Here is a 15,626-nt window from a genome sequence, read left to right on the forward strand (position 1 = left end):
AGGAGAAGCGCCTGGCTCAGCCCTCCATCGAGGGCTGCAGCCCTGAGCCAGGTAGTTCACCTAGGGTCTCAGGGTCCCCACTCGCAAAGGGAAGGCTACCAGCTCTCTAAGGGGCAGACGAGGCTTGCTTTAATGTGAGCTGCTTCTGAGGAGCTTTCTCAGACCAGGGGAACCCAGGTGAAGTCTCCATTCCACTGACTAACATTTAGGGCAGTGTGTTGGCATTTCCCACACAGCACGTGGACAACTTTCTCACACCACATGCCTGAGGTAATGTTCACATTCATTACCTGGACTCACGTCCCAGCCTCTACAAGCCACAGAGTCTGCCCAGGTCCCATGGGTGTCCTTGCTGAGTGGCTCTGCTCCTCCCAGACCCACAGACAAAGAGCTCGCACACCAGCTCAGTTTGCAAGAGCAAGGTTTCCCTGTTGCCATCTGAACCTCAGCAGGCTGAGCTCCTTCAGAGGTCTTGGGTACAGTCTTGCCCACACTCAGCCTGCAGTTCTCAGACCTCCAGTTTGGATAAACCATCAGCAAACAAAGTAGGGACTTCAGATGAACTTGCTGTCATACATATATGCATGCAGGACATGCACACATGCACGAATATCACTCACTGAGGGGTGCAGCCACAGGTGATCAGGCACGGAACCAGCACAGACATCAATCCAGGGCCAGCACTGTGAGGAAGGGAACCAGCTAGAAGGTATGGGTGCGAGCTCTGGGGCAGGGCAGTCCTGCGTCTGAATGCCCACCCTGCCTCACCTTGGGCTGTACTTGATTTTACCTTCTGCACTTCGGTGACCTCATCTCACGAGGGCCTCAGGAGGCACACCTTTGCACAGTGCCTAACGCTGTGCAGTATTTTTCCCAATCTGGAAACAGGCATCACATGGCAAGGTGGTGATGAGGGAAAGACTCCCACCCCTCAGAATGAGGAGACCTAGACCCCATCTTTCTCTGTTAATAACCAGCCACCGGCAGGGGAGGCACCTCCCCTTGCCAAGCCTGGCTCAGCTTCCACAAAAACAAAAGGAAGCAGTTATTCTACAGACCCCTGGCTCTCAGTCTATCTAAAAAGTAGGAAAAGGCCTCTGCATTTGGGGCCTCAGTGATGCACAGCAGGATGTCTGGTGTGAGGAGAGAACAACAAACCTGCCCTCCTCCCCTCCAAAGGTTCCCTGCACGACCTCCCGCCTCTAGTCAGCCCTTATCTCTGGGCCTCCTCTCTGTAGTGTTACTAGATTATAGGCAGTTTTATATTTAGCAAATGTAATGTGCATTCATGCATTTGACGACATTTATTAAGGAAAAAAGAACACAAATATGAGTAGTCAGCCCTTATAATTACTGAGTCTTTACCGGGTCATGTGCTGAGAGCTCTACAAACATTAATCTCTGAATTCTCACAGCAGCCCCATGAGGTAGGTACTAATGTTATTCCTGGCTTAGGGATAGGGAAGCTGAGGCACAGGGAAATAAACTAACTTTGCTCCCATAAGGGGTTCAGTGGGAGCTGGAATCTGCCCTCAAACCCGGTCTGACCCTGGAGTCTTTCCACCACCCTAGGCTGCCCCCTCCATCACTCCTTTCTGCTCCCTTTGAACGGTAGGCAAAGGACACTGCTGTCCAGTCAGCTAGAGCTTCCTCAAACCCACCGGGCAGCTGAGACTGCAGTAACAGCCAGGCAACACCTATTCGTGAGGGCCTCTGGATGCCTCTTCTACCAGGTCAGGCCCTTGGAAAACCTAAGAAACCGTGGCTTCTCCCAAAAGCACCCTGGCTAAGGAGCAAACCATCGCAATATTCCAAGAATCCATGAGAGGGGGGACTGGCCACTGCACCACTGGAAGGAAAGGTTCACCGCATAAGGAATCTTGCCTCACCTCATTCCTGGAGGCTATTCCAGAAGTAAGAGTGCCTGGCTCTCTGGCAGGCGATCTTTAAAAGCCCTCCCAGTTCAGCTCCCCAATCCAGAATCCCTGCCTCAGCACTGTGGAGAAGCCTGGCCTCAGTGTGCTGCTTACACATGCTTGCTTCCTTCAGGGACAGGATGGCAGAAGTACTCCAGCGGTAACACGGAAATTAAAGCACTCTATTACAGTACCTAGCCTCTGGGAGAAGCGAAGAGAATGTGAGACCAGAAGCACTTGCTTCCAAAACTATGTGGCCACCCCTGTCAAAGGGACGCTCACACCTCAGTCCTTGAGGGCTCAGCTCCCTCTCTCCCCACAGTTATTATGGGCCCACCCACCCTGCTCCAGACGCCAAGTGAAGAGTCTCACGGCCTTGTCAGTAATCAATGGCATGTCTACTCCTACTTGACACCACCCATGTCTTTCACCTAGAAGAACGGAAGCCCACAGGGACTGAGCCCTCGTAGTTTAACCAGGGCAGCCCTTGAGAGCACAGCATGCACACTGGTGTCACAGCTCCATGGAGCAAACCTGTAGCACACCGGTCCCGCTCCTGAGCAGCATGTGTGTGTGTGCATGACAGTGTGTTCGCCTGAAGATGCAACAGCTAAGCCGAGGAGCTAGTTCAGATGTCTGTCAGTGGGGACTGCCTCATAAATTACGATACATCTATACTATAAAATATTTTGTAGACAAAAGACAAATTAAAAAAAGAAGAGCTACATGCATGAAAAAATCTATGAGACATATTACAGGAAAAGAGAAAATAACAAATGATATATATGACACAACCAGATTGATGCTCACAAAACAAAACTGTATGTATTTGTGTAGATGCAGGTTAATAAACAACTCCAGGATAAGCAGCAGACTGCTAAAACTGGTCGTCTCTGAGAACCCAGCTGGGAGGCAGTGCATGTGTGCGGGAGGGCTGCTGGATGGAGGAGGATGTTACATTTTCTGGCATGAACTACTGTGTGCTCTTTGAATGGGAGGGTGAGGCTTAAGAGCATAATACACTCATGTATTGCCTATATCGTTTAAAAAAAACAGCTGAACTGGTTAAAAAACACCACTACTACCACAGAACAGGGTTCTTGTTCTGGCGTGAAAATTATTATCACACCAATCTGAACAGGTTTGGTGCCACACACCCAGGTCTTCCCAAGAGTGACTGATCAAGTTCAAGTCCAATTTCTAAACCACTGATAGCAAAGGGGATTAGGATCAACAGGCAAGAAGGGTGATGTGGGGAGCAAGGAAAACTTTGGGAAAAGCTCTGTGCAAGTTGCAAACCCATCCTGCCCTCAGCCTGCACAGCCCCAACACTCACTCTTCCGGGGCTCTCTACCTCTCACCCCCACAGAAGGAGGGGAATAAAAGCGATAACCAGGATTAAGAGAATTTCCTCTCCCAAGGCAGAGGGAAAGCCACCTGCTGTCACCAGCAAGCTGCTTCTAGCAAAGTCAATGACAAGGCCTGGCCCAGCTCCACTCAGCCGACCAGGCGCGTGTGTGCCAGGCGCCTCAGACTGCAGGGCCTGCCAGGACTGGCAGCCCCGGAGCCCACTCATTGGAGTCCCCTCCACTTCGGCAGACGGCCCAGGCATCTTTCCACACTCACCGCGAAACCCAAACTGAACCAGTACACAAATCGGATGGTTCTGCCAACAAAATAGCAACAGTGTGGAAAAAAGAGCTAAATCAATGGTATGCTGGCTAAATACATATATCTATCTATCTATTCTTTCTGCTTGCCAGGGGGAGCACTTCTGTACACTTCTCAAATCTTTGATTAGTATCTTTTTTGCTTCCCAGTAATAATTAAAACAAACATACGCTCCAAACACACACACACACACTTAAACATGAAACAAAAAGGGGGAAAAAAAAACAAGGGTTTTTGCTTAGGACCACATGTTTAAGAGGCAGGCGTGACAGGTAACATCCCCGGGCAAAAATGTCCCTCCCATGAAAACAGGTACTATTAGCACCAAACTCACAGTGCACTTTAACAGCCTGCAGCTAGGGGGCTGCCAAGACATGCCCTTAGGACAAGGAAAAGAAGTCAAATTTGGAAGGAAAAGGGGTACCATCAAGCAGAAGGTGGGGGAGCTGAGCCTGCTGCAGTGACTCACCACAGAGATGGCTTTTGACTTCGATGCCAGGAAGCAGACAATCCAATAAAGACAGCCCTGGGAATAAAGGTAATCCTTCTTGCAAAAAGGCCAGAGTCCAAATAAAACCGAAACCTGACCACTGGCCCAAGCCAAGCAAGAACAAGCTATCTGAAGGGCATGGGTATTGTGCAATCGGGAAAAGAAGCACAAGCAACTTTATTACAAAGCCTGGCAGTGGCTGGAGTAGAGGGCATGAGATCAGCATATTACTGACATGACAATCGTACATTCTGATGGGGACATGCAGACATTAGCCACCAGGACCAATCATCTCCCCCTGCTCTGAATCCAGTTCACCCAAGGATGGCCTGGCTCCCCACTGAGACAGCACCCTTCAGGGGAAAGTGGTCCTATCTCCTCCTCAAAGGGCTGGCCCATGACTGTTAATTCAGCCAGCACTCCTCCCCTTTCCCAGCTACCCCCTGCATGCTTGGTGACCTGTCAGCCTTGCCTAGAGGCAGATCACCTCTCAGGAACAGGCAAGACTAGGATCACGCCCCCTAGTGGATCCACTGGGTTCACCAGGGAACAATGAGGTGCAGACTATATTCCAGGGATGCTTCCTTCCCTGGGGGCTTTTTTCCTTCAGTGCTTTTTGCTCTGTTCCAATGCTCCAACCAGCATTTCCTAAACGCAGTCTAGGAGCCTGAATTCCATCCTCTGAGATGTTCTAGAAAGGCAAAAATGATAAGGCCAAGGGGTGGGCAAAGAGAGGGGAAGGCGCTTTCAGGTTTTACTCAGGCTCCTTCTTTAACTGTCAGAAGAACCCAAAAAAGGCAACCTTGGTTTCTGCAGAGATTGCTTCCAGTCTACACAGTTAGCATCTGCAATACGGGGGCACTAAGCACTATCCATCCTGACACACCCCCTTTCTCCATTACCACTGCCACTGTGTCAAAGTCTTAGGATCAAGTCCTAGTCAACTCTCAGGCCAATTACTCTCATGGACTCATTTCTCTACTCCTAATTTCACACTCCACACAACCCACACAGCTACCTTTCTAAAACACAGACCTGACCCTCCCTCCCTTGATGAAAACCCTCACCCCACAGATGGAGTCCAACCCTGGCAGGACGTGCGAGGCCTCTGCCTGCACAGGACTCGGAGGCACAGGGATCTCAGCCGACACTCGGAGCCACCACTGACTGGCTCTGTGGGCACACACCTGTTTCTGTGCCCATTCCCGCCTCTGCGCATTAAGAATAAGACGACTATCTCCAGAGCTGCTGACAGGGCTAAACTAAACTTGTAAAGAGCCTAGTTTTCTGAGAGCAATGGCCACTCTGCTTAGCCCCAACCTGGCCATAGAGTCTGTGCCCCTCATTGCCTCACCATACTACTGCTTCCTAACCAAGAAACATGCATGACTTCAAGAAGGCACATTCAAGATCTAAAAAGTAAGAGTCATAAACATAAAAGTTAGGCTTTCAAAATGTGAAAGAAACCAAAATTAACCCACTATCAAAGTAACGCGTGAGGAGAAAAGGAAGAGCAGGAGAAGGAAAACATTACTTTGGCAGGAAATGCCTTTAAAATATACAACTCTACGGCTTTTGGGGGGACTGCCTTTGTTCCAAAGATTTTAGAAGATTACACTTCAAAAGCTCACAATAAAACACGTTTCTATTTTTTAACTATTCATTAATATCTTCAGAGAATTGAGAAGGACTTTTATAGACTGACTGAATCTTAAGAAAATTCTCAGAGAAATTCTGGCATCAGTCACAACAAACACCCTCTTGGAATTTCATTTCCTTCAAGGCATACAGCTTACTGTGGAAACTCATTTATGATGTCACGACAACCCCTCAAAATCTGCCTAGAACACGACACCTTCAAAGCCCCCACAAGAGAGCCTCATAGGACTAGATGGAAGTTGGCCCCATACTTAGGCAAATCTCAGGTCTAACAGATTTCTCCCCTGCCAAACGTTCCGGCTTTTGCTGTCAGATTCAACCCTTCCATCTCCTTTCCAGCCCACATCTGCCCTGCCCCCCACCTTACGCTATAGCTCCTCCAATGACTCCTTCCAGCTAGAATTCAGCATCTTTTCCTTGCCCACAAAAGGGATAAAAAAGGAAAGAAGAGCACAAAATAGGCAAAGGGAAAATAGCTACATCCATCTTTACCTTCCTATCAAAGACCCATCCTTTCTCGCTTTGGGTTTTGTTCAATTCCCTCCTTTTAGGCGGCGTCAGGACCTGGAGTATCTACTCTGTGTTTGGGAGTTGGAATGGAAAGGCAAGAGTGGGGAGAATTATTCATAAGTACTCTTACAATGCACTTTAAAAGCCTTTTTCCCTTGAGCACAATTCCCGCTAGAGGACTTAATCAGTGCCATTATCCCCAGTGCCTATGGACACAGGTACTGAAAGGGGCTGACACCTTTACCAAGCACCAACGCACCCCCCAGTGTATCTCATTTAACACAAGGGCGATGATAATATCCTGATTTTACTTATGCAAAAACCAGGCTGAGGGGTCAGGCAATGGATTCAGGATGTCTACCCAGGCCCACCAGACACCAAGACCCATGGACTCACAAGCTTCCACTGTCCCCAACTGCTCATGTTAAAACACTGTCCTGGGTTGAAGGTACTTCACTGTTTACATGTTGCTTTCCATATGCCTTACCTCATTTAGTATCACAACCTTGTAAGATGGCTAACAATTCCNATGCAAAAACCAGGCTGAGGGGTCAGGCAATGGATTCAGGATGTCTACCCAGGCCCACCAGACACCAAGACCCATGGACTCATAAGCTTCCACTGTCCCCAACTGCTCATGTTAAAACACTGTCCTGGGTTGAAGGTACTTCACTGTTTACATGTTGCTTTCCATATGCCTTACCTCATTTAGTATCACAACCCTGTAAGATGGCTAACAATTCCTCTTCCACTATTTAAAAGGCTGTTTGGTTTCAAAGAGCAACAGTAACTTGTACAAGGCAGCTGTGCCACAGAGCTTGCCCTCCCTGAGCTCTTTCCTCACCTCACCCGGCCTAATAAATGGTAGGGGCTCAAATGGGAGCTATTATTAGCATCATGACTTTCATTAATTTAATAGCCCTTAGTTACAGCAAAATTTAAACACACACACACACAGACACACACACACATTACAGATATTCTAAAGATTCGACCTGATTAGTCAAGCCTTTCCTTGGAGAGGATACAATTTTACCACCACCTCAAACCGAGAGATAACCACTAACTGCCCCTTCCAGGACACTGATGGAAAAGGATTACTGATAATGACGTGGTCGAACTAAACATGGATTTTGAAAGCTACTGATGGAAGAAAACAGAAGGACAAGAGCATTCAGTTACAAAACGCAAAAACCTTCCTCTCCTTCCAGCATCACAGCTTGATCATGTATGTGCTGTTGAGCCTGGCCTTGCCATCTCAACTCTGCGATGACTCTTAGTATCCAAATCCGGATGGCCGGTAGGTGACCCAGCAGTTCCAGTACAAAGCCGATCAGAAGGTCTGGGAATAGGGGTGGAATGAACAGTTACTACCTTAATCGATTTTTAATGTTCTGTATCTAAAGTACTGTTTGCCTGTTAATTACACTCACTTTCAGAGAAACCAGGGAAGTTCAGAAACGCCATATGCAACAGGAAATCAGTTTCACCACTTCTCAAGCCAGAATAAAAAAGATGACAGAAGGGTGGTGGTACTAGGATCCCAGCACCAGGCAGACAGAAGGAAATCTATAGTACTACGGCAATGAGAAATCCTGGGGTGTCCTTCCAGGAAGGCTGCACCAGATAAGTCCGAGTGAGCACCCACTCCAGGTTTGAAGGTTAAAACAAACAAACAAAAATTTCAGATCCACAGTGAAATAGACATAGTTATTTTTCACTACAGTTAACCACTCTGTAGGAAAGACAGCTGGACAGCCATGTACACTAACTGCCTCGTGAGAACAGTGTTCATACTCTGTCTAATACCAATTATTTTTGGCTTTTGGTTTTGTTTTGCTTTTTGCCATCATTCTTGCTTCTCATCCGTTTTAAGTCCAACCAAATGTCTTTATGAGAATAGGCTGAGATTGATTTTGTGTGGCTAACCTGGTCTCACAAGGAAAAAAATCTGTGTCCCTCAGAAATCTACTCCTGCCTCCAACCTATCCTATAGCTCCTCTCTCCTCACACCCCATTTCACAGGGAAGAGAACTGAAATCCAGAAAGGACAAGTGACTCGTTCAAGGTCATACTCCTTGCTCAAAAGACCCACAGTGTGGGTCTCCAGCTCTATCACTGTTGCACATGACCTAGCATACTTGTGTCTTGAATACAAAGTTGATGTGCAGAAGAAAACAATAAGCCAACATGAGTCATCCCCATTGTTGGGGAGCACCGCACAGGTTGTTCTAATTTGGCATCCTCCAGAACCACTTGTTTGTAAAATAACCAACCTCAGCCAGAGAATAAAAAGGCCATGTTGTATACCCCCTTCAGGATACTCATGACTCTGTGAGCAGATGTGCTGCTAGGTTTCGGGGGACCCACTAGCCTGGCTCAGGGAATCAGACCTTGGCAGTACTGGAGAGGGAATGGGGTGGGTGGGTGGGTGTGGAAGGGTAGAGTAGTGTTTTCAGAAGACAGCTCCCTGTGACAGCTGATTTCATGGAGCCCATTCATACTCACACTGGAACCCCTAAATATCTCATCCACTCAGGGGTCCTCCCTCAACTTCCTCAGGACAAAAGCACCGCAGTCTGAGAGGTAAATGTGGCAGACGAGGACGGGTCTAACCCAAGCGATAGAGGAAGCAATGCCTAGCTCCCTCCCCCACCCCTTACAGGAACTCCCCTTCGGGTCTTCAGACGCCCTAGGTGTCCCCAACTCGGAGCCTGACCCTCTCTCAGGGTCTGCCCGAAATAGGAAAAGAGGAAGCAAAGCCCACTCCCCAGCCCTCTACCTCGTGGCCGGCAGGTCCCTCAGCCCCCAGTGCCCGTACTCCCTGGGGCCTCCCTCCTTCCCTCCTCACCCGCAGAGCCCGCAGCCGGACACTTGTCCACTCCTGCCCGAGACCCTGAGCGCACGCACTCGTTTCTCCCCGCCTGCACAGGACCCGCGTCTCCTGCATTCCCAAACCCGGCGCTCCCAGCTGCCCCGCCTCCGGCCCGGGACCCCCTCTCACCGCGTCCTCCCGACCCCCGAGTCCGCCGGCATTCGCACTTCCTGCCCGGCCCACGGAGGCTCGCTGTGCGCCCCAACTTTTTCCCGGCCGTGGCCCGGGCCCCGCAGCGGCGGAGATTCCGCGTCCAGAGCCGCAACGCCCGGGCCGGGCTCGCGTCTCCGCCGCCCCAGCTCGCCCAGCCCGCACGAGTTGCGCTTGGGACCGGCTCGGCTTCTGGGCCTCCGCGGTCACCCCGGCTCGGAGGCGGAGCCAGCGTGGCGGGAACCGCGCTGTCCCGGCGCCGGCACTGCCGTCCAGAGCCGGGTCCCCGCGCCCGCCCGCAGCTCGCTCGCTCGCCAGCTCGTTCGGCCGCCGCGCGCCGCTCACCTCCTCCCGCGCCGTCGCCACTGCCGGGAATACGTGGCACTAGCCGCCGCCGCTCGCGCGCCTCCCCTCTCCTCTCGGCGCCCGCGCTCGTGGCTCCGAAGCACCGGACCGCAGCGCCAGGCGCCCTCTGCCGTCGGGAAGCCGGATCTTCTCGCCCTAACCCTAACTGTCCCGCCGACCTCTCCTTGCTTGGCCTGGGCCGGGCGGGGCCACCCTGGTCTCCCCTTCCCCCGCCCAGCCCGGCCCCGGCCCAGCCACAATTCCCACTTCCAGGCAGGGGCCTCGGAGCGGGGCGACTGGTCCCACCTGCGGGTCCCCGAGATCTACACTGCCTCCAGGGAGCCTGCCCTGACCACCTAGAGGCTCAGCGCGCTTCCCCAGGCTCCCGTGCTGCCGGGACAGAAGTCATCTGTCCCGGCAGATGCTTTCCTGCTTCTCTGAATGCCTCCACTTCGAAATAGTAAATCTGGAGGAGGTGGTGGACAGAAGAAATGCATGTCTCTCATGTTCACCGTTCTCTCTCCTAGGGCTGAAGTATAGTCCTACCTGGCTTACTGAAGTGCACAATAAATACTTCTTCAGGGAGCAAAAGAGTAAATGAATAACTAGAGATTTTTACCTCTCTCCAGGCAAGAACGCCTTTAATTTAAAAAAAAATACATATTATTGATTATGCTCTTAGAGTTGTCCCAATTTTTCCTTCTTTGCCCCCTCTACGCAGCCCACTCTCCTATCCCACATTGTCCATGTTCATGGGTCATGCATACATGTTCTTTGGCTACTCTATTTCCTAAGAGGTCTATACAGGAAAAGTTCAACTATTGTTAATATAACGAAAATGGTTTGCATGACATCAATGTAACCTGGAAGCCAAGGCAAGAGGACTGGAGTGTGCATGTGTAAACAATAAGACCTCACTGTACTGGTCAGTGGATGCCTGCTGAGTGGGCACGTGTACTGTGTGGCTGTCAAACTCGAAATGACTGAGTGAGTGAGCATGAATCTACATCAAATTTTGTGTTAAGCTTGAACATTCCTTCCCAGAAACTATTCAGGTGATTCAGAAGGCCACAGCTATGGGCAACTGGTGGTTGGCAGCTTCATCATGATAATGCACTGCTCCTGTATAACCTCTCCGGCACAGATGTTAGCCACAAAATCAAATCACCCAGGTGACTCAGCCCCCCAGCCCCACTACAGCCTGGATTTGTTGCCCTGCAACTTATGGCCTTTCCCAAAACCAGTCACCTTTGAAAGGGAAGAGGTTTCAGACTGTCTATGAGATTCAGGAAAACACAACAGGTCAGCTGATGGCAATTGGGAGTATTGTGTGAGGTCCCAGGTGCCCACTTTGAAGGGGACTGAGGTGTCATTGTCCTATGATGATGTTTCTTGTATCTTGTATCTTGTTCATGACTCTATTTTTCATATTACATGGCTGGATACCTTCTAGACACAACTCACATGCTCTACATCCTCATGACTATTCTGCAAATACCTATTTGTACTTCTTTTTTTATATATTTATTTTATTGATTTTACCACCACAGTTGTTGTTCCATTCCCTCCCTTCATTCTCCTCCACCCTGCGCACCCCCTCCCCCACCATTCCCCCCTTTAGTTTATGACCACGTGTCTCAAGTTCATTAGATTCTATATTTCCCCTACTATTCTTGCCCTCCCCCTATTTATTTTCTACCTACTGACTATGCTATTTTCTGTCCCTTCTCCCCCCTTCTCTTCCTCCCACTACCCTGTTGCTAACCCTCCATGTGTTCTTCATTTCCATGGTTCCACTCCTGATCTAGCTGTCCTCTTGGTTTGCTTTTGTTTTAGGTGTGGTTGTTAATAACTGTGAGTTTGCTATCCTTTCACTGTTCATATTTTTCATCTTCTTTTTCTTAGATAAGTCCCTTTAACATTTCCTATAATAAGGGCTTGATGATGATCAACTCCTTGAATTTGATCTTATCTGAGAAGCACTTTATCTGTCCTTCCATTCTAAATGAAAGTTTTGCTGGATAAAGCAATCTTGGCTGTAGTTCTTTGGACTCCATGACTTGGAATATTTCTTTCCACCCCCTTCTTTCCTGTAAGGTCTCTTCTGAGAAATCCGCTGACAGTCTGATGGGAACTCCTTTGTAGGTGACTGTCCCCTTATCTCTTGCTGCTTCTAGAATTCTCTCCTTCATTTTAATCTTGGCTAATATAATTATGATGTGCCTTGGTGTGTTCCTTCTTGGGTCCAACTTCTTTGGGACTCTCTGAGCTTCCTGGATTTCCTGGAAGTCTATTTCCTTTGCCAGACTGGGGAAGTTCTCCTTTATTATTTGTTCAAATATGTTTTCCACTCATGGCTGTTTCTTTTCCCCTTCTAGTGCCCCTATAATTCGGATGTTGGAACGTTTAAAGATGTCCTGGAGGTTCCTGAGCCTCTCCTCATTTTTTTGAATTCTTGTTTCTTTATTCTTTTCTGGTTGGATGTTTCGTTCTTCCTTCTAGTCCACTCCATTGATTTGAGTCCCACTTTCCTTTCCATCACTATTGGTTTCCTGTGTATTTCCCTTCATTTCAATTAATTTAGCCTTCATATGTTCCTCTAATTTGTGGCTATAATCAACCAATTCTGTGAGCATCCTGATCACCAGTGTTTTGAACTGTGCATCTGAGAGTTTTGCTATTTCTTTTTCACTTAGAGTTATGGGCTCTGGGGCTTTGAGTTCTTCTTGAGCCATATTTTGGACTGTTCGTGCCTATTATGTGTGATGGGCAGAGCCCTAGGTGTTCACCAGGGCGGGGCAACTCAGTCACTGGGTTGTGACGCTATATGTGGGGCCAGGGTCAAAGGAAATCAATGGCGGTCCCCTCTGCCTTCCCCCGCCACAGGGGCACGCGGGCCATCTCACTGCTCTCTCCTTTGCTGGTTTATCAGCCCCCGCGAACGTGCAACCTGGTCAGCCTGCCCCGCACCCTCACTGGGTTCTCCGCTGGGGCCTGGGCAGTCCGCTGCTGGGGCCTGCGGGGGTTCCATCTCACTGCTCACTCCTTTGCTGGTTTATCTGAGTGCGAATGTGTGACCATGCTCAGCCTGCCCTGCACCCTCACTCGGTCTGCGATGCTACCCCGGTTGGATGCTACCCCAGCTGCCTGCGTGCCTGGGTCGCCTGGGTCGCCTGGGTCGGGGGATCCTTCCTGCCTGACCCTGCTCTGCTGTTGGCTCCGCCCCTCTTACCGGAACCAGGTTGAACGGTTTGTTGTTGTTGGACTTCCGTATAGTTCAGTTTTCTCTTCTTTGGCTGCGTCTTTGTTTACTAAACCTTTGTTGTATTCAAACTTGGTTTGGGAGAAGGCACAGTGTTTCCACCTATGCCTCCATCTTGGTGGAAGTCTATTTGTACTTCTTAATCCCTTCACTTTTTTTGCCCATCCCCTCTTCACCCCTCCCATATGGCACCCATCAAAACGTTATCTATAACCAGGATTCTTTTTCTGTGCTGCTTGTCTATTTCCTTTTTTAGATTCAGTTGTAGATAGAGATGTAGTTATTGCCATTTTACTGTCCATAGTTTTGATCTCCTTCTTTTTCTTAAATAAATCCATTTAACATTTCATATAAGACTGGTTTGGTGGTAATGAACTCCTTTAGCTTTTTCTTGTCTGGGAAGCCCTTTATGTGTCCTCCAATTCTAAATGATAGCTTTGCTGGGTAGAATAATCTTGGCTGTAGGTCCTTGCTTTTCATCACCTTGAATATTTATTACCAATCTATTCTAGCTTGCAAAGTTTCTTCTGTGAAATCAGCTGACAGTCTTATGGAAGCTCCCTTGTAGGTTACTAACCTCTTTTCTCTTGCTGCTTTTAAGATTCTCTCTTTAACTTTAACATTTAGCATTTTAATTATGATGTGTGGGTCTCTTTGGGTTCATCATGTTTGGGACTCTCTGTACTCCCTGGACTTGTAGGTCTATTTCCTTCACCAAGTTTGGGAAGTTTTCTGTCATTATTTTTTCAAATAGGTTTCCAGTTTCTAGCTCTCTCTCTCTTCTCCTTCTGGCACCCCTGCGATGAGAATGTTGGTACACTTGAAGTTGTCCTAGAGGCTCCTTACGCTATTCTCATTTTTTTAAATTCTTTTTTCTTCTCGCTCTTCTTATTAGGTGTATTTTGGTTCCTTATATTCCAAATTACTGACTTGATTCTTGGCTTCATCCACTCTACTGTTGATTCCCTGTAAATCGTTCTCTGTTTTAATTAGTGTATTCTCCGTTTCTGACTGGATCTTTTGTATGCTACTGAGGTTCTCACTAAGTTCCTTGAGTATGCTTATAACCAGTGTTTTGAACTCTGCATCTAGTAGTTTGCTTATTGCCATTTTGTTTAGCTCTTTTTCTAGAGTTTTGTTCTGTTCTTTCATTTGAGCCATGTTTCTTTGTCTCCTCAGGTTAGCAGGCTTCCTGTGTTTGTTTCTATGTATTAGGTAGAGCTGCTATGGCTTGTAGGATTGGTAGAGTGGCCTAACATATTAGGTTCCCTATAGAGTCCAGTGGCAAAGCCCTGCTATTACTGAGCTGAATCCTTGAGGTGTGCCTACCATAAGGGGTACGTATACCTTCATGTTGTAGTTGAGCCTTGATTGCTGTTGGCAAGTCCAAGGTCAGCCACCTCCTGTGTTCTTTCCAGAGTCATACAACATTAGCTACAAAGCAGTCTGCAGATGGCTGCTACTTGTGCTGGGCTTGGAGGTGCCCAAGAGAGGCCAAGCTGTGAACCAAGGCTGGCTGCTGCTTGTGTTGGGCCTGGGACCACTTAGTGAGCGGTATAGGGTATGCTGAAGCCAGGTGCCGCTTGTTTGAAAGAATTTAATAAAATCCAAAGCATGGGCCAAGACATGCCACTTGTATGAAAAAGCCATTGGAAACAACTTGGGTGGGCCCAAAAGCTGGGTGGAGCAAGGCCTCAGGGAATCACCAGGGTGGGGCAAACACAGTGAGCCATGTTAATGAAGTCTCATACATAGCACCTGCCAGGTGTGTGCCTCTGTGGGAGGAGGGCTCAGAAAAGGAACAGTGGCCTCTGCCAGCACTTCTGCCTGGGAGAAAGCTGCTCCTCAGCTTTTGCTCTGATGCTGGACAATTCAGTTCCTCCCCATATGTCTCTGGTGCCTTTCAATCTGCTGTCTCATGCTGGAGCTCAGGGGTAGTGAGTCTGAGTAAGTCTTTGTGTAGGCCCTTGAAGAGGAACTACCAGGGAGTCCAGCAGTTTCTGTCTTCCACAGCCTCAATCCCCACTGGTTTTTGCACCCACAGGTGATGGGGACTTACCTTCCTGGCACTGGAACCCTGGGCTATTAGGCCTGGCATGGGACTGGGACCCCTCACTCCTGAGATATCCCTCCCGATTTTTTCTGCCACCCATGGGTGTGAGACCAACCCATTCGGTGTCTCCACCCTTTCTACCAGCCTTGATGTAGTTTCTTCTTGAATTCCATAGTTGTGAATCTCCCATTCAGCTCTATTTCTGATGGTTCTGAAAGGTGGTTTTTCTATAGTTGAGTTGTAATTTTGATACGGTTGATATGGAGGTGAGCTGTGTTTACCCATGCCACTGCCTTGACTGGAAATCCCCAAGCAGGCTTTTAAACCTCAAGATATCCTGACCTGGATTTGTTTTGTTTTGTACATTACACATTCATGTGTGCAGCTTAGCGTGAATAAATGGGACTCACAATTTCCCACCTCAGACCAGCACCAAAGCCACAAGAGGCCCGCAGCTATGTGCTCTCCAGGGCTCCTAGTCCGTTAGACTCAGCTTTTAGAGTTACCACTTAAAAGCTGGAAATCTTGAGAAAGCTGATCTCCCTGGGTACCATCACTTCATCTATAAATTAAAACTAATGAAGTCAACTTCATAGCATTGTTGGGAAGATTTAATTGAGATTATGCATTGTGAGTAAAGCACGTTACAGTCATACTCGCCCATCTATACTGTAGTACCCATCAGGGGTGTCCAA

At 48.6% G+C, this 15,626-nt stretch overlaps 1 protein-coding gene across 1 annotated transcript in view; it reads right to left on the minus strand.

Annotated features, from left to right (window-relative positions):
- Window positions 1-15,031, minus strand: part of LOC118976283 (translation initiation factor IF-2-like) — a 74,435-nt gene extending 59,404 nt beyond the window's left edge. Inside the window, exons 1-2 of the mRNA XM_037030704.1 lie at window positions 14,938-15,031; window positions 9,251-9,922 (exon numbers count right to left, since the gene is read on the minus strand). Coding sequence (XP_036886599.1) covers window positions 9,251-9,922; window positions 14,938-15,031 — 766 coding nt within the window. The remainder of the gene's footprint in view (window positions 1-9,250; window positions 9,923-14,937) is intronic.
- Between the last annotated feature and the right edge of the window lie 595 nt (window positions 15,032-15,626).

Source organism: Sturnira hondurensis, unplaced genomic scaffold, assembly GCF_014824575.4.
Source record: "Sturnira hondurensis isolate 20B ecotype Veracruz unplaced genomic scaffold, ASM1482457v3 Scaffold0020879, whole genome shotgun sequence".
Lineage (NCBI taxonomy): Eukaryota > Metazoa > Chordata > Mammalia > Chiroptera > Phyllostomidae > Sturnira > Sturnira hondurensis.